Source organism: Saccostrea cucullata, unplaced genomic scaffold (assembly GCF_032062105.1).
Source record: "Saccostrea cucullata isolate Sc308-1 unplaced genomic scaffold, CSIRO_AGI_Scuc_v1 ctg13708, whole genome shotgun sequence".
Taxonomy (NCBI): domain Eukaryota; kingdom Metazoa; phylum Mollusca; class Bivalvia; order Ostreida; family Ostreidae; genus Saccostrea; species Saccostrea cuccullata.
Window position 1 is genome coordinate 12,942 of NW_026933576.1, and position 26,178 is coordinate 39,119.

Sequence of the window (26,178 nt, forward strand, 5' to 3'; positions counted from 1 at the left end):
CCTAAAGTGTACTTCTTGTCATGATTAATTAGAAAGAAACTTCACAGCGTCAACGAAAAGAAAAATATGTATACATATTGTATGTATTTTCAAACGATGAAGTGTGCAATTTTATTCAGCAAAATATTATTAGAGATAATTGAAATGTGCCAGGAATAAAGACTTGAGAAGCCCAAGCTGTACAGAAACGTCCTCAAATAGCAAGGAATCTTTTGTGATGGGTTATCTTCTAAATGTATGCATGTTTTGTTCAATATTATATCCATTACATACATAACAATCTTCAATACATAATGGCACCAATTTATTACGAAAAGAACATGTAAACTTTACAAACACAACAAAAGATTTCAATTCAAACCTCCAAAAGAATTTTATTCATGTAAATAAAACTTTAAAACATATCAAACAAAGATCTAAGAAATACCTTGACAGAAATTTAAAGTCAGTTGGCAACAGTTCTTTGTCTTATTAAATTTTGATTTGCTGAAATTATAATTTCTATGCATTTAGAATACCAGCCATTAACATTATGTTCCTTCAAGTTTAAAACATGATACAACACAATGATTTTCCCTAGACAATAAGATTTACCAAAAAAGAACAAGTATATGCATATTATAACAATTTTCAATATATTAATTTCTAATTTTATCATGATAGGCTGGTCGTGCTCTGTCAGGATATAAGGAAAGAAACACTCTCTGGTGATGTGATGTGTTCCCAATGTATCGATTATTTTATTAGCAAATTTATCTTTTCATTATACATATTTTATAGTCACTTTCCTCCTTTTTTCTCTTGATTTTAAATGAATTGTTCTTCATTTTATCTTACATCTGTTGTAGTGGTAGGTTTACTTTTTTTAGTACCGGTAGCTGCTCCTGATGGTCTGGGCGTAGGTGGCCTTGAAACAATTAATAACCTATTTATTTCAGGATATGAATTATATGTACTTTAAGCAGTTATATTTTAAATCGTCAAAATTTGCGTAGAAACTGTTTCAATATCAATTTCTCAAGATACGAAATAGTTTAGCCCTGGATAATTTAGTACAAAATAATGTTCGCCCTGTTTTTTTTTGGTGGGGATAGTATTCATCTCCTAAAAAAGTGACGCCTCAGCTGTGTTCTTATCTGTAAAATGTTGAACTAAAACATTACCTGACGGAGGTGCCCCTGGTTGTAGATTCTATCTTACACTCTGTGCCCTCATCTCCATATCACTGACGAAAATGCTTCACTTCCTGTGATTTTTAAATTATATTTTCAGCATTTATTTTATATGCATATAGAAATGTGGATTAAAAAAAAAACATAATCGTTTATATTGTCACTTCATATAGCTATATTGTAAATAAAATACTAACTGCAAAAAAATATATGCAGTTTGCAATTTCCAAAAAAAGGTGTTTGAGACTCAAATGTAACCATTTTAGAAAACTCTTCAATACATTAGTAGAGAACAAAGATATTAGACTGTATTAATAATTAATGCTGATGTGCTCGACTCCCTCCATACTTTTCTCAATTAAATAGGTTGTCTTGTTTTTGCTTATCTTTTCTAGACAATATGTTATTTCTAAGTTTCCCAACCCATTTCTTTCGAAAATATTCTATGGGGCTCTTGGTCCCTTTAGGACCCTGAAATATTGATGCAATTATCCTCGTGCAAATTTCAACCTAATACATGTTACCCTATGAATTAATTATTAAGCATTTACAGAAAAAGTTTTGCACCGAAAAAAAACTCACTTGATTCCGTTGTATATCTGAACACCTACGGTGATCTCGAAAAATAGGGACTCCATTTCATGCAACACTTGCACCACTTATTGAAAAAAAAAAAACCCTTCAGAAATTTGATTTCAGATCACGCTATTGCAATTCTATGCCAATCAGGCAATGTATGGAGTTTTCCATGGAAAATTATCTAATTGAACCCATAAGTACTTTACCTACCGCACAGAAAATGTTATGGCATGTTTTCAAATTCTCAAACCACATGCAATAGCCAGTTCACATTATGGCGTCGTAATATGATGTCATTAAACTCTAGGACTCAAGTTTAGAAGGAACATCAACAAAACGCTTGGGCATAAGGACATACCTTACTTTGCTGTATAGAAACAAGATTTATCCCACCTCTGTTGATTTATCGACGAAATCCTCGCTTACGATTGGTTGAAACCTGTCACTTGAAGGAGGTGGATTACATATACCCACTAAGTTGTAAATTTATACACGGTCGAGGTATTAGGTAACTTTTACGACATGACGTCAAAATAGGAACGGTATAAGCATAATGAAGCATGAAAAAGAAAACATTTAAAAGCCAAAGCTTTTATGTAAATGTTTCTCCAGTGGGAAAAAAATGTTACATAGACTTTAGTGACAGGGTACGGGATAATACCGGGATGGATGGATACCCCATCCTGAGCCCTGGAATCAGGATTTTAACAAATTTAAATAAAACACTACCAGTGAATCATTTAAGATAACTCTACTGTAGGAAATAACTGGGGTTTTATTAGATGACTTGCTTAACATTCCTCCTTCTAATTTCTTATTACTGCCAACTTTAACTCTGATGTTATATGAAAAAAGCGATTATATGTTAGGAAACTATCACTTTAATCCGAGTAGGTAAAAGTCTTTTTTGATGTCTTTTAAAGTTATTTATTATTTGTCAAAATTACATTTATTTGTATTTTTTTGATAAGCTGTTTTAACAGAAAATCACTCTCTTCAACTTTCAATATTTTGTACATTTTGTCGGTTTTGTCTAAATGTTATACTGCCTAGCATTCGTGCCATTTGTAACATTCTTATTGTTATTTAGTAATTACCCCTTTCACCTTAAACATTAATCAATTTACCTGTACAGTGATCCTTTCTCAGGAACCATTGCCATTAGAACATGATAAAAAAGAAACAGCCCCTGTTTGGTGATTGGTAGCAATACACATTTCTTGGATCGAAAGCAGAAGAAAAATCATCTGGATTCTGGAATCTTTAAATGCCAAACTAATATGAAAAAAAATATATATATTTGAATTTGTAGGCAACATTGAAGTGCAGCTTCCCTTACAATCTGCTACATCTTGAAAATAAACAGACAACTGTGCCGTTTATTTTATTACATGCATTTATTATTAGGAAAATTATTTTACAAACACTCACGCTTAACAATTTCGACTTAGTTTTGTATAATATACAAGAATGAAGTAAAATGCGATATATATGAGTGCTTTTACCACTTCATTTGAAAAAAAAATACAAGCTTAATGCTAGATCTGAGGAGGAAGGTGTGATTTAAACAAAAGCAATACAGGGTCCCTCCTTGCCTCATTCCCGTCCTCCTGGTCTCTTCAGCGTATCTGCAACTGGATACTGACTGGCGTAGCTTTCTGTTATTCGAGACAGCCAAACTCGGAACTGCTCTGAGACATGAATTGGCATAATTTTATCAAAAACTACAATAATGTTATGTAGAGTACATCAATCTTAATTCATCAAAACAAAGCAAAAAGAAAAGATAATTTTGAATTAGAAAATGAATTGGTGATTAAGAAGTAAAGCTTGCTGCTTTGAATTATGTTAGATGCCTGGGTGGCAGAAATATTTATCTGAAATTTAACGAACCCTTGTGCATAAGGCAAACAACCTGGTTTATTAATACAGTGATTTCTGTTCAGAAACAAAGTATTCTATTTATAATAAGAGCTCAGTAGAAAAGTGAAACGGACACCTACTTCCACATTTTACAAGCCATACATGCTAAGTCTACCATATCTTTCCTCTCGAAGGACGCGATTTCACGATAGAATTCGCTTTATTTACTTGTGTATTAGTGTATTAGTGTATTAACGTCAGAGAGTTCAATATAACATGAACATTCGAAGTGGAAAAAATATCTATTAAAAAAATGAGTTAAGTTTTCGAAATGTATTTGGGACAAAATCCTTTCCGATTTCCTAAATTGTATTCATATGCTCAGAGTAGCTTATTATTATTTACATTTGCAAACAAAAGAAAATCCACATAAAGATCTGTTAAATAAAAATAATCCTCATTATTATAGTCTTTAACTGAACATTGCAAAAATGATATTGCTTTGTTCTTCTTCAGTTTTGTTTGTTTGATTTTTTCTGTCTTGCTTTTTGCTTTTTTGTTGTTATTTTTGTTTTGTATAATTCTCTGTTTTGTTTTCCCCTTTTCTTCCGGTGTGTAGGTGTATATTCAAATACTTTTACACAAATTGACAGAATTTATCGTTTGTAAGTGATTTCGTCATTTCTTATAAAGAATTCCCATTCCACAATAACACAGGACAATATTCCTCATCTTTTGACATAATCCATTAGCTTACCTCTTTTGCTTACCTCTAAGCAACAATACCGAAGACGCCCATTGAAAACTCTTTTTTTCTTTCACACAAACCGCGCGAAAATTCAAATGCCATTGTTTTTTCAATATTATCGTAAATATGATTTATTCAATTGACAGTTGGTAAAAATACTTCAAAATAAAGCTTCACACTTTTATTTTTGAAGCATGAATTAACATTTCCAAACACTTTGACGTTGTTTAAGTGAATTATTTTTTTAGCGCCAATGCTAAGTAGACTACTGTTTAAAATTAGTTCTATACTCGGCACTCAATGTGCCCAAGATTAAAGAAGAACTATATATCAAAACATAAACATACATCCAAAGAATTGATAGACATAAAAAAATCATCTATTTACACGTTTATTTTTCTGCTGTTGTGTCCGATCAATAAACCCCAAGTTGTCAAATGTCGAAATGCAAGAAATTCACATGTTTTAATATTTTTCAATAAAAGATAATTTAAAACTTAACAGTTACTATTATACTCAAAAGTGAATGTTTATAAGTTATTAATCCATAATTTATAATTGTTTTCCGTAAAATATTTTATGTGCACTTCGTTTCCTTTACTTATGAGGATATAAAACAGGAGAATATACTTTACAGGTACTTCTTTGTCATTTAAAAATTCTTAAGGAATTCCAAAAATGTTTATTTACTGAATTACATCTTAGGAAAACAATTACCTTTCGAAAATTATATGTTAATGTATTACTTGTCATGGTAAAAAAATCTGCAATCATGACCCCAATGATCTTTTCTTGAAAAATAATATCATGTCAAATCTAACAATGGTTTTATTTTGAGTGTATCTATAAAGTTGTTCCTATGTAAGACAATAATAATACACACCTTTTACCTACTTCCTTTTAATTCGCTTTGCATGTACCAATTGTTTGTATAAAAAAAAGGACAATGAATCTTACTGTAATTTACGGATTCTGGCAATGTGGATGTTCTGGGAACGGTGAGTTCGTGTGCTGGAAGTGAATAACAATTGTCATTATTTTCATTCTATTGTCTATATATTCCATTACAAGAGGTCAATGAACCTTATAGGTCACCTGATTATCATGTAATATTTACATTCAGTGTAATTTTCCTTATGAAATTCATTAGAAATCCACGACGTTCAAATTTCTATAACACACGCGAAACCTTCTCACCGCGCGTTAGAATACACAGTCGGAACTAAATGCATTTTCAATGCTCTAGGAACACAATAATGTAAAATGTTTTATTTCAATTTAATGAAAAACTATAACCCAGAAAAAATAACGAAAAAATTAACGTAATGTGCATTGTTTGAAAGTTTTTTAAGCATTGAATTCATATTTTTGGATGTCTTCGGTCCTATAACACACCTGGCCGTGCCGAAAAATTATCATACCGCGCTAACGCGCAGTATTCAATTTGTCGGCACGGCCAGGTGTGTTATAGGACCGAAGACATCCAAAAATATGAATTCAATGCTTAAAAAACTTTCAAACAATGCAAATTTGATTCGTGTTATAAACGAGAGGCCATGAAATTCATCTCTTTGAAAGAAGCATCGTGTTATCATAACTATACACTTTGCATGCTTATTTTGGTTAGGTAATACTCAGAGGTAGGTCAGATTTCAAAGAGAAAATGCCCTTCCACTTTATCAGTTGTGCACCCCATCCCAAAAGAACCACTGCCCATGGGGCCGTAACTTTCAAAATTTTGGAAATTTCATGAATGTTATTTCATCATGTTGTTGATTAACAGTGCATATTTCAAAGTCTCAAATTATTTATAGACTACCCCCCCCCCCGTCCCAGTCCCAGTACCTCTAACTCAACAAGGGCTTGGACAATAACCATTTTGGAAGAGGCAGCTTTTTATATCAGAAATGTGTACCTAAGATCATTGGCATAATACACAGGAGCAAAGGAACAGTTTTTCAAAGAATTCATGCGTTTTCACTAAATAAACATTAGAGGCCCGCCCAAACACACGAAGCCCTGACCAAGGGGCCCTGAAATTCACAAATCTCAAAGATGCATCCTTCCTCCTTATAACTATGAATATAGTTCATTTGTTTAATACCCTGGTACAGAATAGAAGATTAAAGGAGTTCTGCATTTTCACTATATAATAAATAGAGCCTCATTTTACACAAAGTCTCTTCACAAATTTGGAAGAGACAGCCTTATTCAACATAACTATGTACTTAGTTTGTTTATTTAATTCCCATGAACAGATACCCTGGTGCAGAAAAGAAGATTTCAAAGAATTTATGCATCTTCACTATATAATCTTTACGGCCCCGCCCTAGCATTAGAACTCCTGACCCTGGGACCATGCAATTCACTATTTGGAAAGTGACAGTCATTTTCAACTTAACTATATGCTTTGTAAGTTCATTTAATGCACAGGGGCATAAAAGAAGAATTTCAAAAAAATATGCAATTTCACTATATAATCTATATAGCCCCATCTTAGCACTAGAACCCCTGACTCTGGGGCCATGAAAATCCAAGTTTAGGTAAATGACTCAATGCTTATTACAATCATATGAACAATTTGACTGCTGGATATCCAGGAGTAAAAAAAGAAGCTTTTTAGGAAATGAAACTTATTTTAGTGGTTTTGATCTCACCCCAGACCCAAGGGAGGCAGGGACCATGAAATTGATAATATTTGTTCTTCTTTACCGATAGATGCTATATGCCAAGACTTGTTCAAATTGGTTCAGGGGTTTCAGACAAGCAACTGACAATGTTCAAAGTGTTAACACACGAAACTTCAGAAGAGAACAAAAAAGAGATTGAGTTTTAACAATTTTTTTCCTTTTTTAATTTATTTTAATATTGATTACAGGACACTAAGATATATATTTCTTTTCTTTTTTACTATTATGCCATTTGTTAGTCAAAAAGGATAAAATGAATCTTACTGTAATTGATAATTTCTGACAAAGTAGAATTTCTGAGTTGAGAGATTTGGTGAACTGGAAATGAATAAAATATTTTCATTATTAAACTACGTATTTCAATTCTTTTGTAATAAAAAAAATGAATTGTTCTTTAATCTGATGGGTTTGCAAATTGAAATGGGTGTATGTTTCTCTAAAGTGATATCTATATAAATTCACTTTGTGAGGTTTGAAAAAGAAATGAAATTTATTAAAATTGTTGTTCTTAAACTTTTACCAATTTCTTTTCTTGTGAACATTTATTTTGTAATTTTCCTTGTTAATAACCGTTTCGAGTCGGTTTTCATAGCATTTTTGTGGTCGATGTTATCGCGTTCCCATAGACAAAAGTGTCATTTATGTCATATCTTTATTACACATCCTTTTTAAGGTTGCAAAACAGGATACGTCGCAGTTAATACGGGAAAGTATAACTGTGGCATCACAGAAAAATGTCCTTCATAATAACAGAAAATGAAAAAAATGTGCGATTTAAAACATCAAAAATTACCAATGTATCAACATTCGTTGTTAGTCAATACCCTCTTAGCAGGTTAAAAACAATTTATTGATCTCAAAAAATGGTGGTATAAATAACGTATTTCATATACTGTGAAAGGCAGACAAAAGATTGTTTATGCTGGAAAATGTATTGTATAAAACAGGATAATAATTCATACCAATGTTAAATCTTTGTTTCGTGCGATAATTATTTAATGATTATATATTGAATGTTTAAATTAATCTTCCTTTGTATGTACTTGCTTCACATGATTAACATCAATATATCTAATCAAATCATTGTTTCTCGCAGGGGCATTCACTTAATTTATCTTAACAATTTTAATATAAATAAATGACTTTGCCAATTTTATAAGATTCAAACTGCATTGTATATTATCTGTAATTACGTGTTAAATTATGGATTTTGTTTTGTATGAAGAAAACTGTATATACATGTTTTACAACTGCTTTCCGCAAACAGAAGTTAATATAAAGTTTGTGTTCTGTTATTATTATACATGTATGTAAGAAATATTTTGTAGGTGTAAAGAACAATTGTCCACTTTTTTGGTAACCTTTGATGCTAATATTAACTACAATTTTGTTTATTGATCAAAACCTTTATTTTGATCAATAAAATTCAACTTCAATATACATTTTTCTTTTGTCCTTTTTCATAGCATTTTGGGAAAAGAGGTGGCCTAAATGACATTACCCTTCACTTGAAAAGTACTACTGCTTTTTCGAAATCTAGAGTATTATCTATTACATGCATTCATTACTTTTAGTATGTCTGACATATTTCAACTAGAGCTACAGAACATAAAACATATCCTTATGAAATGCAAACTTCATTTGAAGCAACAGCACTTTTCGGAATATAGAAACTTTCTGAACAACTCTCGTATAAAATGAAAAAATAAAAATTATGAATGAAAGCGAGCTTTAATCGGACAGTAAATTGTCTGCAAAGAAACAGGTTATAGTTAAAAATTTTGTCAAAAGATTAAGTAACGTCATTAAACGTGATGTGTGTTTCAATGTTGCTGAACTAATAGAGTCACGCAGTAAAGATTTTTTTAAAAAATGACAATATAGTTCAAACTATTTGTACAATTGTTAGCAAACGAGGTGTTTAGTATTAAAGATACGTTTTTATAAATGGATAAAAGCCTACAGACCGTGTGAGAAATTAAAAAGCAGAGCAATTTTGAGATACTTTCTCTACATAGTTTTTGACGTTACAATGTTCGTTATCTGTGTGGTCCATGGTAACAAAACATGCGACGTGTTTTCTGATGCTCTTATCTCTCAATTAAGATTCTATTGGAGATAATAACTACACAATGGATAAAAATGGATCTTAGTGAAAATACAAGTTTTTTTAGATCAATTCTGGACTCTTTTAGTGGACTCTCAAGTTCATTTGTTAACAGTCAAAATGAATCGACCCCAGAAGATGTGAGTATACCAGATTATATAAAAGTGAAGCTTAACAATGAGAGTGTTACAATTACTTTTGAAAATGAGGGATATTCTAAAATATCAAGACTCCTGCAGAAGAACCTTATATTCTACAATCGGAGTAACAGAAATGGATGGATTTATAAGACTCCTTGTAAATCTGTAACGGTAACGCTCTACAAATCAACAGACTCTCTCCATATCCAAGGAGATGCTGCTTTCACCTGGTACAAAAAATTCCTGCAAGAACTTGTAGATGATGTGGAACCTATCATCGCTGAAATATCTACTCAGCCACAGCCCCAGTTAGCTTCAACACCAAAAGCTATCGATAAAAAATGTAAAAACAATGAACTCGGTGAATGCAGTAACTGCAATAGTGCAGCTACGATAAAACAGCTGACTGAGACTGTTAAATTCCTCACCCTTGAGGTAGAAAAACTAAAAGAGAAATTGAACTCTAAAGATACCAAATTGTCTGTGTCTGCCAGTACGCAAACATACAAACTGGCAGTCAAACATAAGGAGACATCTACAGAGAGGCTTACAACGTTGTCTAGCGGCATTTCTAGACATGTGCAGTGCAACACCATTAAAAGTATGACTGAAACGAGCACAAACACAGATATATGCCCCACAGAACGTGCAAAATTAGTTGAGGAAACACCCAAAGCCCAAAACACAACAAAAAATGAAGAAGAACTACAATTACGAAGTGGATCATCCCTCATAATTGGAAGTTCAATCCTGCAAAGAGTGAGAACTCGTGGATTAAATAAATCTGTGAAAGTTTCTACAAACAGAGGAGCCAAGGTATCGCATATAAAAGCAAAATTGGCCAAAATGGATGTGTCACCCTTCCGTAATATTGTCATTCAGGCGGGTGGGAATGATGTATCAAGTAACCGCGATCCGGAATCAACTGAAAATGACTTCATGGAAATTATTTGCGATCTACAAAAACGGCACCCGGGAATACAAGTGTACCTCTCCGAAGTCTTACCACGTAGAGATGCAAATGTGAGTGAAGTGAATGAAATTATTAGATATGTGTGCAAAGAGTACGGAGCTACTCTTATCCCAATGAGCAAATCTTTCCGAAAAAATCAAGCAAATGAGCTCTACTGGAAAGACGGAATTCACTTGTCTGACAAAGGCACAGCGGAATTATTAAAGAACATCAACCAGTGTGTTCCTATTCTTAAACAAAAGGAATACATTATCCATGACGATTCATTTACAGTTAGGAATTGTATTTGTTTCTTTTGCGGAGAAGAGGGCCATACAACTCGGAACTGTCGACATGGGAAAAAAGTGTCGTGTTGGCAATGTGGAAAAATGGGGCATAAGCAAAAGTTTTGTTCCTTTTAGGAAACCGGCAATGAAAGGAACGCCGTAAAACAAAATCGTGAAAATACCGATCTTATTGTCTCGCATAACTTTTTCTCCCCAGTAAATAACAATAAATACTCAATTTTATATAATTTATGTGATGATTGTAACAATGTTGATTGCACATGTAATCCCTACTTGTTTACCCCTAAAATTTTCAAAAAGTGTTTAAATGCTCAAAACAAATCTAGTAATTGTTCAACTGATTTAAATTCTCCATCAGAACTGACAGATACCTGTATGAATAAGGTAAACACTTTTTCTAATCTTCAACAAACAAATCTTAAAAATTCTTCTCCAAAATCTGATACTCAAAATAAAATAAAACAAAATATATGTAAATCAAATCTAGGTTTAATGAAAAAGGGTCTACATTTTGTCAATTTGAATGTGTGTCATATTTTGCCAAAATTTGATGAATTGGTTTTGTATTTACAAGATGAGCTTTACATTGATATATTTTCCTTATGTGAAACATTTCTTAATGAAAATATTAATGATTGTATGATAAATATAAAGGGATATTGTTTTGAAAGAAAAGACCGAGTAGGAAAGGCTGGTGGTGGACTTGTTACATTTATTTCAAATGAATTAAAGTATAAACGCCGTAAGGATTTGGAAATTAGCAATATTGAAACAATGTGGCTTGAAATTAATCTTAAAAATTCTAAACCTATTCTTTATTGTTCAGTTTACCGTCCACCATCTGCCCCCTCCTGCTGGGTAGATGATTTTGTCCAAGAGTTACAGTGCGCTACCTGCTGTGACGACCAGGAAGTGATTGTTGCAGGTGATCTCAATATTGATATGCTCAAAGAACCCTCGCGGAGTTGGTCTTCTGCAATTGTAGATTTTGGACTAACACAATTAATTAACACCCCAACAAGAATTACTAATAGCTCTAAAACTCTTATTGACCATTTCTACACTACGCACCCTGCTAACATATGTGAAATAGCAGTACCCCCTGTAGCGATGTCTGATCATTATCCTATATGTGCCACACGAAGATCTAACAGCATGCAACGCAAAGGCAAACATACTGAAATACAATATCGTGACTTCAAAAATTTTAATGAAACAGATTTTTTGCTTGATTTAAACAATGCAAATTTTGATGAATTAATTCAACTGCATGACCCTAATGACATTTTAAACTGTTTTTATGATATTTTCAATGCTGTAATCAATAAGCATGCAAAAGTAAAAACTAAGCGTGTGAAATCTGAAATCCGCACTAAATGGTTAACTCCAGAAATAAATAATGCTAGGAATTTACGAGATCAATATCATAAACAGGGAGACATGGAGAATTTTAAGCTTTGGAGGAACAAAGTCACATATTTAATAAATAATGCAAAATCTACATATTATAAGGAAGTAATTGAAAATAGTTCTACTTCAAAGGAAATGTGGGGTCACTTAAATCAGCTGGCCTCAAAATCAGACAAAAACTTGTATCCTTCCAATATAATATATAACGGCTTAGATCTTGATAATTTACAGGATATTGCAAATGCCTTTAATGAACATTTTGCCCAAATTCCGAAGAAATTGTTGAATAATCTTTCGTCTACCACATTTGAGTCAGACAAATTGAAAAGATACACGGAGTCGAAACTTGGTGATCAAGACTTTTTTAAAATTCCCTTGATTAATGAAGAAAAGGTATCTGAAATGTTAAAAAGACTAGATGTAAACAAATCTGCTGGCATAGACTTTCTTGGACCTAGATTGCTTAAACTTTCAGCCAGTGTAATATCTAAACCACTAACACACCTAATAAATTCTAGCATAATCAAAGGATCTTTTCCTTCACAGTTAAAAGTCGCAAAAGTAACTCCCCTGTTCAAAAACGGCAATAAATCAGACCCAGGAAACTATCGCCCAATCTCAATTTTACCAACTATGTCGAAAATTTTAGAGAAGCATGTAGCAGAAAATATACGTATTTTTACTTCTCACTTTGATTTACTAATGAAAGCACAATCTGGATTTAGAGAATTTCACTCATGCCAGACAGCTCTCACAAAACTAACCGATAATTGGCTGCATGCAATAGATCAAGGAAATTTTGTTGGCATTACTTATTTGGATTTTAGCAAAGCATTTGATCTTGTTAATCACGATATACTAATTAGAAAACTTAAATGCTATCATTTCGATCCAATATCAATTAAATGGTTTCAATCATACTTATATGATCGAACACAAAGTGTAAAAATTGGTGCATACATATCTGAATCACTGCCAGTCACAGCAGGTGTGCCACAGGGCTCTATTTTAGGTCCTTTGTTGTTTCTATTGTATATTAATGATTTACCATTATGTGTTGAACATTGTAATATTGATATGTTTGCTGATGACACTACAATGCATTTTCATGGCAATAGTATTTCACATATTGAAACAACTCTAAATCATGAACTCAATCAACTACAAAAATGGTGCCAACAAAATCAGATGATTATAAATACTGACAAAACAAAGTGTATGCTAATGGGAACACAACAAAAGAAATCTAAATTAGAAAATGTTAATTTTCATTTACAACTTTCCGGACATACTCTTGAAAATGTAGAAATGCACAAATTATTAGGCATTCACATCGATCATAATCTACAATATACTTGTCATGTAGATGCAGTTTGCAAAACACTTACATATAAGATATTCACTTTACGAAAAATCAAAAAGTTTCTTCCAATGCATACTAGAAAACTATTTTATAATGCTTTTATTCTACCATCAATTTTATATTGTCTGTCCATTTGGGGCAACTGTCCTCAAACGCACGTGGATAGAGTCTACAGATTACAAAAACGAGCGGCTAGGATTATTTTAAATGAAAAATATGATACACCTTCAATGCCTTTATTTAACACTTTAGGTTGGCTAACTGTTTATGAACTTTTATATTTACAGAAAAGCATTCTAATGTTCAAAATACTTAATGGTATGTCTCCGGATTATATGCATAATCTTTTTGAATTTCAAAGCTCTGGATCATACACGTTACGCTCTGAAACAAACTCCGAACTGCGATTACCAAAATATAAAACTAACTTATTTAAATATTCTTTACAATATTCAGGAGTTATAATCTGGAATGAGCTACCAATAAGCATAAGGAATTCCCAATCCCTTACAATATTTAAAAAAAGTGTTACAAATTTTTTGCTCGTGAAACGCAATGGTTCTACATGATTTTTTCTTTTTTCTCTCTCTCTCTATGCTTAAATGTGTATGTTTTATTTATTTATTTATCTATTTGGTAACATGCATGTACTGTCCATTTTTTTTTTATTGTCTCCTTATTGTGATTTGTATTTATTATGTATATACATTGTATATGTGTTATAAAGAGGGCCCCGAGGAAGACTAGTGCTTGCACTAATCGGGTTACCTTCTATAAATAAAGTATTATTATTATTATTATTATTATTATGCTCCTTTAAAAATTGACTAACAATAGTTTTTTTTTCTTATGTCCAAAGTTTGTTTTCGTTCTTTTATGACATAAATTTTTAGAAACGCACATTAATGAAAGTAGTAGTTTTCCCCAATATAGTCAGAATTAACCCTATATTAAGGCTTGAAGTATTTATAAAAATAACTGTCATGCAATGAATTAAATCCTAAATTAAATCACACTAGCTGGTTTAATGAAATTCCTTGATAATGAACATAACTATTTATTGTTCAAGCAAAGTATTACAGAAAATAGCTTATCTGTCATATTCGACCTATACGAATCTGAAAAGGACAAACATTGAAACATATTATGGCCTTAACTTGCCACATCTCGTTCATGCAAATGAATGTCCTACTTTACTTAAATAATGTGCTCTGTGTGTATTGACTACTGTTTTTTTTTCATCTCTGAAATCCTTGTTTCAAGGATAACATTTTTCCCGAAGGAATCCATTTATTTTTTATTTATATTTTCCCCTACAGTAATAAAAAAAATCATTTAAATTCAATAAATACCATACGATGTTTAAAGCTTTTGGAATATTTACTTAAAAACAGGATACATCAGGACATTTATATCGTAAAAATGGTATTTAACGGAGGTTTCATATATAAATACATGTCGAGACATGATCAGGATTGTTTGACAATTCTTTAAATGCTGTGTTATAAAACTTCAAAATCAAATTGACAGTTTGAAAGTATCAAAGCACTCAACATTTAAGAAAATCATAATGACGTCCTTTGGTAATGTACGTTTTTTTTTCTAAATTCAAATCTCCCAATGTTTAATTAAAACAGATTCACCACATTGTATCATGAATCCTTCACTTACCAGTTTTACACAGTTTTCCCCTCCAGCCTGTTAAGTACCCTCCAATACATTCCCCGGATTCGAAATCACATGGACCCGATTTGCAATTTCCACAAGCAGATAAACAATCTTCTCCGTAGTAACCGGCGTCACATGCTGTCATATATAGCAAAAAGCCAAAATACACAAAAGATTGGTCATTTAAGGGAAAAATGAAAATTGTGCATGTTTGTTGTTTGTTTGATTTTAATTTAAAAAAAAATTCACAAAGCACTGTTTACTTAATATAGATACACCTGAGCATTAAATTTCAATAGCAAACTAGAGCAACTGTGAGGATTGATTTCACTAAATGACAGCTCTGACTTACGTTTGAATATAACGATAGTATCCATGTTCTGCTATATGAAGCCTAAACTTTGTGTTGGATCAAAAAATAAAATTGAAGTTGCACAATGGCAATATGTAATAAAAATTCCGTGAAAGTCTCATCAAATTCCATTCAGTGGTATGAGAGGAGTTGTCGAAAAGAGATGGGCTCCCAAGAGCTTAACACAAGGATTGACGTACAAGCGGACGGACGGACATCCCGATCACTATATATCCACCTGCTTTTCAAGTGGGGGGGGGAGGAATCCATTTATGCATTCTATTAAGGACCTATTTTTATCAATCGCAGAGCCCAGTATATTACATTTGCAAATTGTCACTTTTATATCTCAAGAAGTGTAATGGGGAGCATTTAACAAAACATTTTTAGTCGTATAAAGCTATATATTTGAAAAGATGTATTGAACCAGCCCAGAATTAGGCTGATTGTATTGAGAGAGTATAAATTTGAAATACATGTTTAGCAGGTTGCATTGAGTCAGTGTGACCTATATGTGTTTCATAGGTTGTATTGAGTCAGTATGACCATCGTGTTTGACAGGTTATTTTCAGTGAGTCTGATTTATGTGATTGACAGGTTGTAGTGAGTCAGTGTGACTTACGTGTTTGACAGGTTGTATTGAGTCAGTGTGACTAACGTGTTTGACAGGTTGTAGTGAGTCAGAGTGACTTACGTGTTTGACAGGTTGTATTGGGTCAGTGTCACTTACGTGTTTGACAGGTTTTATTGAGTCAATGTGACTTGCAAGTTTGACAGGTTGTAGTGAGTCTGTTTGACTTACCTGTTCGAAAGGTTGTATTGAGTCAGTGTGACTTACGTGTTTGACAGGTTTTATTTAGTCAGTGTGACTTACGTGTTTGACAGGTTTTATAGCCTCAGTGTGACTGACATGTTTGACAGACTGTATTGAGTCACTGTGACTTACGTATTTGACAGGTTTTATTGAGTCAGTGTGACTTACGTGTTTGACAGGTTGTAATAAGTTAGTGTGACTTACGTGTTTGACAGGTTGTATTGAGTCAGGTTAACTTCCGTCTTTGACAGGTTGTATTGAGTCAGTGTGACTTACGTATTTGACAGGTTGTAGTGAGTCAGTGTCACTTACGTGTTTGACAGGTTGACTTGAGCCAGCCTGGATGACATCCCGATGGACAAATTCCCATAGGAGTGCATGGACTCTCATACTTACAATGGCATTCAAACTCGCACAGCTCACCAAACCTTCCAGAATCACATCCTACAATAATACCAGGATACGTCGATATACGAAGTTATATCTCCATGATGTTCCTCAAGTCAAGTTTTAACAATGTCACAATAATAAAGATATTAACTCAATAAAACTTAGCTGACTTCTTCTTGATCGGAATCTGTTCTTGAATCCCATAACAAACTTTGTAAAAATTCAAGTAAATCCCTGATATTATGACAAATGTTTTTCTCAGATGTGCTGTAATTCCGCTTGCTGATTTGGCATTAAATACATGGCTAGCACAATTAATAATAACTTATCAAAGAAAAATCAAGCGAACCAAGACATGGAACTAACCTCTTACTGGAATATCACATGATCCATAGAATTTAGTTTTCTCCATAAAGTTGGTGAAGCACCATGGCCCTCTGCCTTCAAGTCCTCTGAATATGAGATTTAGTGGATTTCTACAAAAAGCACCAGGGATTGCCTGATCAGGAAAATCCGAGGATTTCAAGCCATACATAACTACAAACACGGTGTTGTTCCACATAACACATTTTTCTCCGTCTGCAGTTCTGTCTGTGCTCCCCTGATATCCATGAGCCTCCACCGAGTATCGGAACGCAGATACTGACCAAGAATACAATTACAAATGAAACATTACAATAACACTTGGCCGTAATCGAAAATATCTTTGTATCCCCTAACTCTAGATTCTCAAGTTGGGTCGTTAGGTAAACATTTTTTTTCTTACAGCAGCTTTTAACAATTATTTTTCTGACAGCGCCTTTAACAATAAGGAAAGTACAAAAGAAAGCGATTTGTGGAAAAAATGCTCAGTATGATACAGATACCGTTAATTAACTAATTGATTAATTAGTCCACAACTGTTATTCATTTAAACGTGTGAAATAGATCATGCCAGAGTAAATTTATAGAAATCGAAATAAAAAAAAAGAAAAAGATTCTCAAATAAGTAGACACTAGACATCAGCGTATATTTTTTTCATCAGTCTCCAGTTTTAATAGACAATCAATGTACTTTTTGAGGGCCATAAGATTTGCAATCGTACTAGCACATTTTGTTTTAAAGATAACAAGTAAATGACTAATTTAAAGTCAAATCTCAATGAGGAACGTTAAATACGGCCTTTTGATAAGGAATCATAAAAACTTATACGTAGGTCCAGTGTGTCATATGATGCTGATTCAAAAAAGATCCCCCACTGCCTAATGGCAAAAAAAGCAATGAATAAAGAAGAGTTCAATTAATCTTCCAAGCAAATCTCGAGGGGATTAAAAGCAAAGAGAAAAACTAAAAAGCTCAAGGGTCTTATTTTAAAAAAATACACTAGACATTTCAGAAAACTTAATCAAGATTTCAAAACTATTTGGAAAGTGTATGTAAACAATATTTAATTTACCAAACCGATCTGCAAATGATAAAAATGTTGTATGCAATGCCATAGTAACGAAGTAAAGAATGGAGAAAGGACATCTGAATTATATTCATCAAGATATTTATGCAGAAATATGTATAACAACTCCTATGGTTCAATAATGGGATATAGTAAACATAGGGACATAGATGAACTGGTTATTAGATAAAAACTTAAATTAAATACAGTGCAGTGAAATTTAAATGATGTTCTCACTAGGTGAGCCCCTCATCGGCTCATGACGCGGGCCTTACCATGTATTACGTACCTTCAACAGAGAGCTTAAATTTTTTCTTCAAAGTTCTTTTCAAACATTTATCACTCACATGTAGACTTTTAGATACTCCGAAATACTCTTAATCAGTCATTGTGAATTTTATTACCAAATTGTTTCAAGGGCAAAATTTCTAATAAGCTAACTTTTAGACATAAGATAGAGACATCGCCGTTGTTTAATGTAGAACTAAATCTCTGAAATCAAATCTGAGCGCCATTTTGTTTTCCAATAAATGCTTCAAATCACAACAGAACAATAGTTTGTGCCGTGGTAAAGTCTACATTTGAAATCCTTCACGTAATATTAGAGAAATCCAGGAAGGGGGGGGGGGTAAAAAAGCAATCAATTGATTAAAACACAGAAACTGTCAGGAACCTTTGAAAATGTTCGACGACCAACGCCCAAAATATTGTAAACCTTGTATTTTTTAATAAAAAAAAAAAAAACAGACAGAAACTAAGTTCAACTATGACAAACACAGACAGCAAAATATTCCATTGGCCCTGTAAGTCTAACAATTTCGATGCAAGTAACGATTTGTTACTTGTAGAATACACGCATGGTCGTGGTGCTTTATAATAACAGACAACTGCTTATATTCACTCCAACTTACAACTTTATTGACTGTTCATGCAGTTTATTGTATTTGTAACATTCACCTTGTAAAAAGCGAGTATTTGCAGGTAATTTGCCTGTCGTCCAATTTGTTTTCGTATTTTGAATCAAATTTGGTTAAAATAAATCAAATTTTCATTCATTACCCGTAACTACATATCTTGATATGCAAAATGTTTGACATTGCACGCTTCCTCTTCCATATGTAGTGTACTTTGTAAAAGAAAATATGCTTACATTTTAAACTAAATTTCAAAATTGGTAATAATCTGAGTTATTTCCTAAATTCGATTCTTTTCATATTACCCACCCTTTTCTAAACTTATGAGGTTGTTTGAGTGGCAACAATGCCTAAATACATGAAAAAAATCATGATGCAAAAATTCCTATTTCCCCTTAGGAAAACAATACAATAATTTACTATATCTAATTATAATGAAATGTTATATCAAAGTTTTTACTGTAGTAAACCAAATTAGTTTTACTTTAGTCAATCAAATGTTATTATTTATATAAAAGACAATATACATGTAATACAGTTAATTTACGAGGGGCGTTTCTAAAGTTCCGACACTAGTTACTGTTTAATAAAAAATAATAAATAAAAAAAAAACAAAACAAATTATCACAGTTTCCATTGGTTTAAATTGTGCCCATCGATTACGTGTAACAGGTTTATCATTTTATTCATATGAAGCACAATTTATTATACATATCTCTTATACATGAGAAAAAGAACTCGACATTTGAAAACATGGACGACTTATTATCAATTAAAAATAAGTTTCTTCAATTCATATGTCGACTCGATATATCCCGGTGAGCTTGAATTGAATTATTCCACGAAATCTGACACATCGGTATAATATTTGAATCTTTTTCTGTTTAAGTTAAACTTACGTAGCTGACATCCAGGACCATAGCGGTTTCGTTGACAGCCCGAGGGACAGGTCCCGGTGATTGGGTCACAGCTGCCCTCTGCGCAATAGCATGAGAACTTACAATGCCATCCAAAGGTACCAGGTTCACAAACACGGACTACGAACAAAATTGAATATTAATTTTTGGTAATTTTATTATTTAAAAAAAAAACTAAAAAGGAAGCAAATAGGAAGGTCATCTGCAGGTTCTCCTCCTCTTAACAGTTGTTGAAAATGGTTTCCTAAATCGGATAGTGAATATTAATGCTTTACAATATCTTTTACAAGATACAAATACAAATGTAGAAAACAAGTATAGCAATTCTGGTTAGTTAGGTCACTAAGAGATTTTTTTAACCAAAATTGGGGAAAACTGTCAAAATAGTTTTAAAAAACTGCTTTAATAATGAGGGAAAACTGAAAACCTGAAGAAAAAGACTAAAGTAAGCGGGAAACAACTAAAACTCAGTGCTTGGAGAGGTTGTGATGTATTGAATATCTGGAAAAATTCAGGGAGAAGAAATATATCTTGATGAGTGGGTCTGAACTTAAGATAGTTGACTCATTTTTGGCTTCTGTAGACTTTTCACTTTAAAGCTGATACTTTATTTTCGTACGGAAAATTATGTTCCGATCTTCGCATTTTACCCGCTTCCCCACCGGAAAGGATAAAAGAAAAAAACAATTTGGCCTTAAATCATAGAAGAGTAGCAAATAAATCGCTAAAAACACCACTTTTAAGCAAATATTTACTCATATCATCAATCGTAGGGTATTATTTATTTTGTTTTCATGACGGAAGAAAGAAGATTATAACAATCTACGCAGGGGGGATAAGGAAGCATACAAAATATTCTACCCTGACTAAATCAGTGCTACATTATGACGTCATAGTAGGCGAGATGACGTCAATTTTAAAACACAAGTTTTCTTAATATTGGTATTTAGAGATGTAATTTAACTCTAGAAAATGAATAGAAACTTGTAAACATTAACAAAAATAAAATGCCCTTATTTTTTAATGCTGTATTCTGTCATTTTGATTAAAATCTACCACCGATGACGTCATATGTGTACATCAAGTAACTTGGGAATTGATCATGCCGTGTAATGAGAATTTGGCTATTACGACATGTACAAAGATACGTAAAATGGAGTTTAACAGCAAATATTGTTAATATTTTGTGATATTCATATGGAGTTCTGTTAATAAAACAGGTATGCTAAGTTATTTTCATTTATTTTATTCTCTTTCAAAGACAGCCAGCTATATACGTATCCCGGTCGGCCTTTCCTCTGTCATTTGAGACAAAAAATTGCAACAGAACAACAATAAGCTGTATATTTCAAAACTTAAGATTTGTACATATGGAACGTTTGCCTCCTAAAATAGTTGGAAAGTGCTGCTAGAATCCCGAGTTAAGCATGATTTTATGAAAAATCAGGGTTCATATGTAAAAAATTCAAAACACTGGGTAAGGTTTCGTGCGAATGTGTGGAATAATTATTCTACTAACGGGACAGTTGGATTCTAGCAGCACTTTTTAGACAAAGCAGATGTTTTTCAACAACACTATTTACTCAAAGAAATTATCAAACTCCGGGGCATTACTGTTCTGTTAGCTTTTTTATTAAGGAAAATTTCGCTATTAATAGAAGTCACGTGATGCCGTGGTGGGGGTGCACGTCATTGCTTTAAACATTCTTTTATCTTTGTGCATTAGATAATAATAGTTTACGTTAATCAGCGGTTTTGGTAAATTATAACACTTAATTTTCTTTAACAAGTCTAAATTTCCCGAAAAATGACTTATATGCTTCCTTAACATACCTGCGTATAATACATGGCTAAATTGATCTTTTAATACATTTTCTATAACAATCGGTCTGATTTCCTTTGTTTACCATTTATGGACCAAAAAACACACTGAAATGTATTATATAAAATATAGATTAAGGAGACATGTTGTAGGTGCTTACCGACGTGCTAAAGTACTGACATGCATTATATTTCATGAAGTGATTACCAACAGTTAACATAGATGCTACTTTTTTGGCTTCTAATCTAACTCAGCTATTTATACTTTTTACATGTATCATATGCTGCATTTTAATCCTTATAAGTGTTATTTTGCTTTAAAAAAATATCAACCAAAGCGATGCTTGCAACTGAAGTGATAAATGCACTAAATGAGAACAAGAGGCCCATGGGCCACATCGCTCACCTGAGCACTGTGGCTAGGAAGAAGGAGAATTGGTTTAAACTTGAAAAGCTTAAATCCAAAAGTAGTCCTAAGACCAATCATGGCTTTGCTATTCTTGAGAAGAAGATTTTTAAAAAATTTTCCTATATATTTCTATGTAAAACTTTGGTCGGCCATTTCGGCCCCGCCCTACCCCTGGGGGTCATGATTTGCACAAACTTGATTCTACACTACCTGAAAATGCTTCCATATAAATATGATTAATTATGGCTTTGCTATTCTTGAGAAGAAGATTTTTAAAGAATTTTCCTATACATTTCTATGTAAAACTTTGGTCGGCCATTTTGGCCCCGCCCTACCCCTGGGGGTCATGACTTGAACAAACTTGAATCTACACTACCTGAGGATGCTTCCATATAAATATGATCAATTATGGCTTTGCTATTTTTGAGGAGAAGATTTTTAAAGAATTTTCCTATATATTTCTATGTAAAACTTTGGTCGGCCATTTTGGCCCCGCCCTACCCCTGGGGGTCATGATTCGAACAAAACTTGATTCTACACTACCTGAGGATGCTTCCATATAAATATGATCAATTATGGCTCTGCTATTCTTGAGAAGAAGATTTTTAAAGAATTTTCCTATATATTTCTATGTAAAACTTTGGTCGGCCATTTCGGCCCCGCCCTACCCCTGGGGGTCATGACTTGAACAAACTTGAATCTACACTACCTGAGGATGCTTCCATATAAATATGATCAATTATGGCTTTGCTATTCTTGAGAAGAAGATTTTTAAAAGAATTTTCCTATATATTTCTTTGTAAATCTTTGGTCGGTCATTTCGGCCCCGCCCTACCCCCGGGGGTCATGATTTGAACAAACTTGATTCTACACTACCTTAGGATGCTTCCATATAAATATGATCAATTATGTCTTTGCTATTCTTGAGGAGAAGATTTTTAAAAGAATTTTCCTATATATTTCTATGTAAAACTTTGGTCGGCCATTTTGGCCCCGCCCTACCCCCGGGGGTCATGATTCGAACAAACTTGAATCTACACTACCTGAGGATGCTTCCATATAAATATATTCAATTATGGCTTTGTTGTTCTTGAAGAGAAGATTTTTAAAGAATTTTCCTATATATTTCTATGTAAAACTTTGGTCGGCCATTTGGGCCCCGCCCTACCCCCAGGGGTCATGATTTGAACAAATTTGAATCTACACTACCTGAGGATGTTTCCCCATAAGTTTCATCTTTCCTGGCACAGTCGTTCTTGAAAAGAAGATTTTTAAAACATGCCACCAAATTTTCATTAATTCCCAATTATCTCCCCTTGAATGAGGGCGTGGCCCTTCATTTGAACAAACTTGAATCCCCTTTACCCAAGGATACTTTGTGGCAAGTTTGGTTGAAATTGGCCAAGCGGTTCTTGAGAAGAAGTCGAAAATGTGAATAGTTTACAGACAGACGGACAGACAGACGGACAGACAGACAGACGGACGCCGGACAAAATGTGATCAGAAAAGCTAACTTGAGCCTTCGGCTCAGGTGAGCTAAAAACCCATAACAATGCATTTGGTTCATGCAACTTAGTTCATGTACGATATGAATGGTTTAAGGAGCCCTCTATTTCTTGCACATTCTAGACTTCTCATTATGTGGTACCCATATATAGGAATTGTGATCGACGTCTGTTAAATTTACATTAAAATGAAATAAATGAAAATTTACAGTTGAATCATTTTATTTAATCAAATTTAGCTAAAGCAAACACAATCCCTTTTTCTTCCTCTGTCCTGAACTTCCGAGTATTTTTGAAGATAAATATCTTTAAGCTACAGCGTAAATTAGTTTGAACATTTGTAACTTTTACGCACTCTATGACACGACTGTTCTAAAGCTGATGAAGTTTATTCAAGAGATAAAAGGAAGTAACTACTAAGCCTTCAGATTTACTGGAGTTTAAACAAGTAGATAGCTCTTCATTTCCAAACTCAGCAGTAATTAGTTCCTTGTTTACATGATTCTTTTCATTACCTCAAAGTATGAAATGTATAAGAAATCACCCTCAATTTTCATAAATTTTTCCACGTTTCTTAATACCGTTGATGCCCCTGGAATACCCGAAAAACTAGATAGTGATTCAATATAGTCACTTTTCAGTGTGATAGATTTAATACATTTTAATTACACGAGGTCTTACATGTTTATTTCAATAGTATCTGCCACTGACGTCAGAAACAAACACAGCCACTCAATATTGGCATGCATACATAGCAAAATTAACCTTTAGGTAGAATTATTAAGAAATCAACTTCTCTAACTTTCAAAGAGTTACATTAAAGAAAAAAGATGGAAATGGAAATATTCAAGAATGATGGTGAAAAAATTGATTCGAAAGATATAGATAGCGAACGTATACATTCAAAAATACATTGTTGATTAAAAGTTTTACATATATATTTAAGCAAAAGCAAACAAATGGTAATTTATTTTATTTGACATAGGGTGTTTTAACAACAACAAACTCGATCATTAATTCATAGAGTTTGATTAGGAGTCTAGGTTTACTATAAATTCAAATAATTTTAAGGGTTTGATCAGGAAATTTATATCAATGTTTCCGTTTTCAATCCAATATAAAAACACATCTAAATAAACAAGGAAAATTAACCTATATATCAAGAGATTGACAATTACAACATTAAAGACTGATCAATTTGTTTAAGCGTAATCAACTGCTATTTTTGGTAAAAGGTTTTGAAATATGTCTTAAAAACATTTTTTTTTTCTTCACATAGAACTTAAGATCAAAGAATACTTACCAGAATTTATGGTTGAAAAATTGGCCCAAACAATTGAAATGAAAAGCATACACCACATGTTAGTCATCATTCATCTTCTGAAAAAAAAACTCGAGTTGATTATGCATTTATTCAAGCCGACCACGTGATCTGAGGAAAATGACTTCCACTTAACTTTTCATGATGGAGTCAATTGCATTTACTTACTGTAGATCACTAAATTTTCGCAACACCTTACTTTCGCGAGATAGTATTTGACTCTTGATTAGCGAGACACAATTTTCACGAATTGTGGTTATTGCTTTATATTTTTAAGGAATACCATTATATGCTAAAATTTAATTTTATGCGAGCACACTGTATCTCGTAATTACGAGAAAATAAAGTTCACGCAAAAAAGCGATTTACAGTAGTATATTTTCCCCAAACGAAATTTGGGAAGATAATGTTTTACTTTGATTCATAATATTTTAACGATCTTCTGTCAAAACTAATAACCATTTTTTTCTATTCTTATTTACCTTTTCACTTTTCTCAAAACATTTTAATGAATCTGTTTGTTAAGATTATTACATGTATTATTTTTCTTCTATATAACTCTATAACTTTGAAAACTCATATTTTGCTAAACAGATTTCAACGGATTTTGCTCAAACTTTACAACAGTTCCTTACGAATTATAAAAACTGGGCTTTTTACAATACAAAAATGATTCTTTAAAAAACAAGATGACCATTGACTATATCACTAACATGATAACACTGGCTAGGAAGAAGCATGGGTTAATTCCGTATTAAACAAGAGTGTTTTCACTATCTTTAGATGCTTCTATAATCTATATCCATTAAACAAATCATTTCTTTGCTGTTCTTAAACAAACTATTTTAAAGATATGTTTTATTGATACAACATTCTCGCAGGTTTTTCATATTTAAAAACAGCTTTTTTTGCGATTTGATTATTAAAAGTTTAGGAAATATACATGTCCAAGGTATTTTGAAGCATTTCAAGCTTAATAAAAAAATATGGCGCTTAGATATATAATGAGTTGAGCATTCCAAAATGAAAATGATGAGCAATTTAGCACCATCAAAACGATATTAAAGGAAAATGAATAGTTTTATATAACACGTATTAAAAGTTTGATAGATGCTTGAAAGTTTGAACTTAGTCCAAGTCTGTTTCATTATTCCTAGTCCTGAAATTAGTTTCTTTTTTTTCTTTGTTAATTTGCATATATAGGAAAGAAACACCTAATATCATATTCTCTGCAACACTTCTATAGCAGTATTTTTCCCCGTTTCATTTCTTTTTTTCCTTCGCTAAAATTGCTGGTTAATCTTA

The 26,178-nt window shown here is 32.6% G+C and overlaps 1 protein-coding gene across 5 annotated transcripts; it reads right to left on the reverse strand.

Moving 5' to 3' along the window:
- Positions 1 to 23: 23 nt before the first annotated feature.
- Positions 24 to 25,118, reverse strand: LOC134238686 (scavenger receptor class F member 2-like). Of its 5 annotated transcripts, XM_062720804.1 has the most exons (9): positions 24,856 to 25,118; positions 19,800 to 19,937; positions 16,923 to 17,198; positions 16,479 to 16,610; positions 15,004 to 15,138; positions 5,320 to 5,373; positions 1,755 to 3,026; positions 1,164 to 1,246; positions 24 to 925 (listed from the first exon to the last, which is right to left on the reverse strand). In XM_062720804.1, exons 1-7 carry the CDS (start codon positions 24,923 to 24,925, stop codon positions 2,995 to 2,997), a joined length of 837 nt encoding a protein of 278 aa, XP_062576788.1. In that variant the 5' UTR covers positions 24,926 to 25,118; the 3' UTR covers positions 24 to 925; positions 1,164 to 1,246; positions 1,755 to 2,994. The 5 variants fall into 5 exon arrangements, with proteins under 5 accessions (XP_062576788.1, XP_062576789.1, XP_062576786.1 ...); XM_062720805.1 differs by lacking the exon at positions 1,164 to 1,246 and having other exon boundaries at positions 24 to 907; positions 2,879 to 3,026; XM_062720802.1 differs by lacking the exons at positions 24 to 925; positions 1,164 to 1,246; positions 1,755 to 3,026 and adding an exon at positions 7,317 to 7,370 and having other exon boundaries at positions 4,930 to 5,373.
- Positions 25,119 to 26,178: the final 1,060 nt, after the last annotated feature.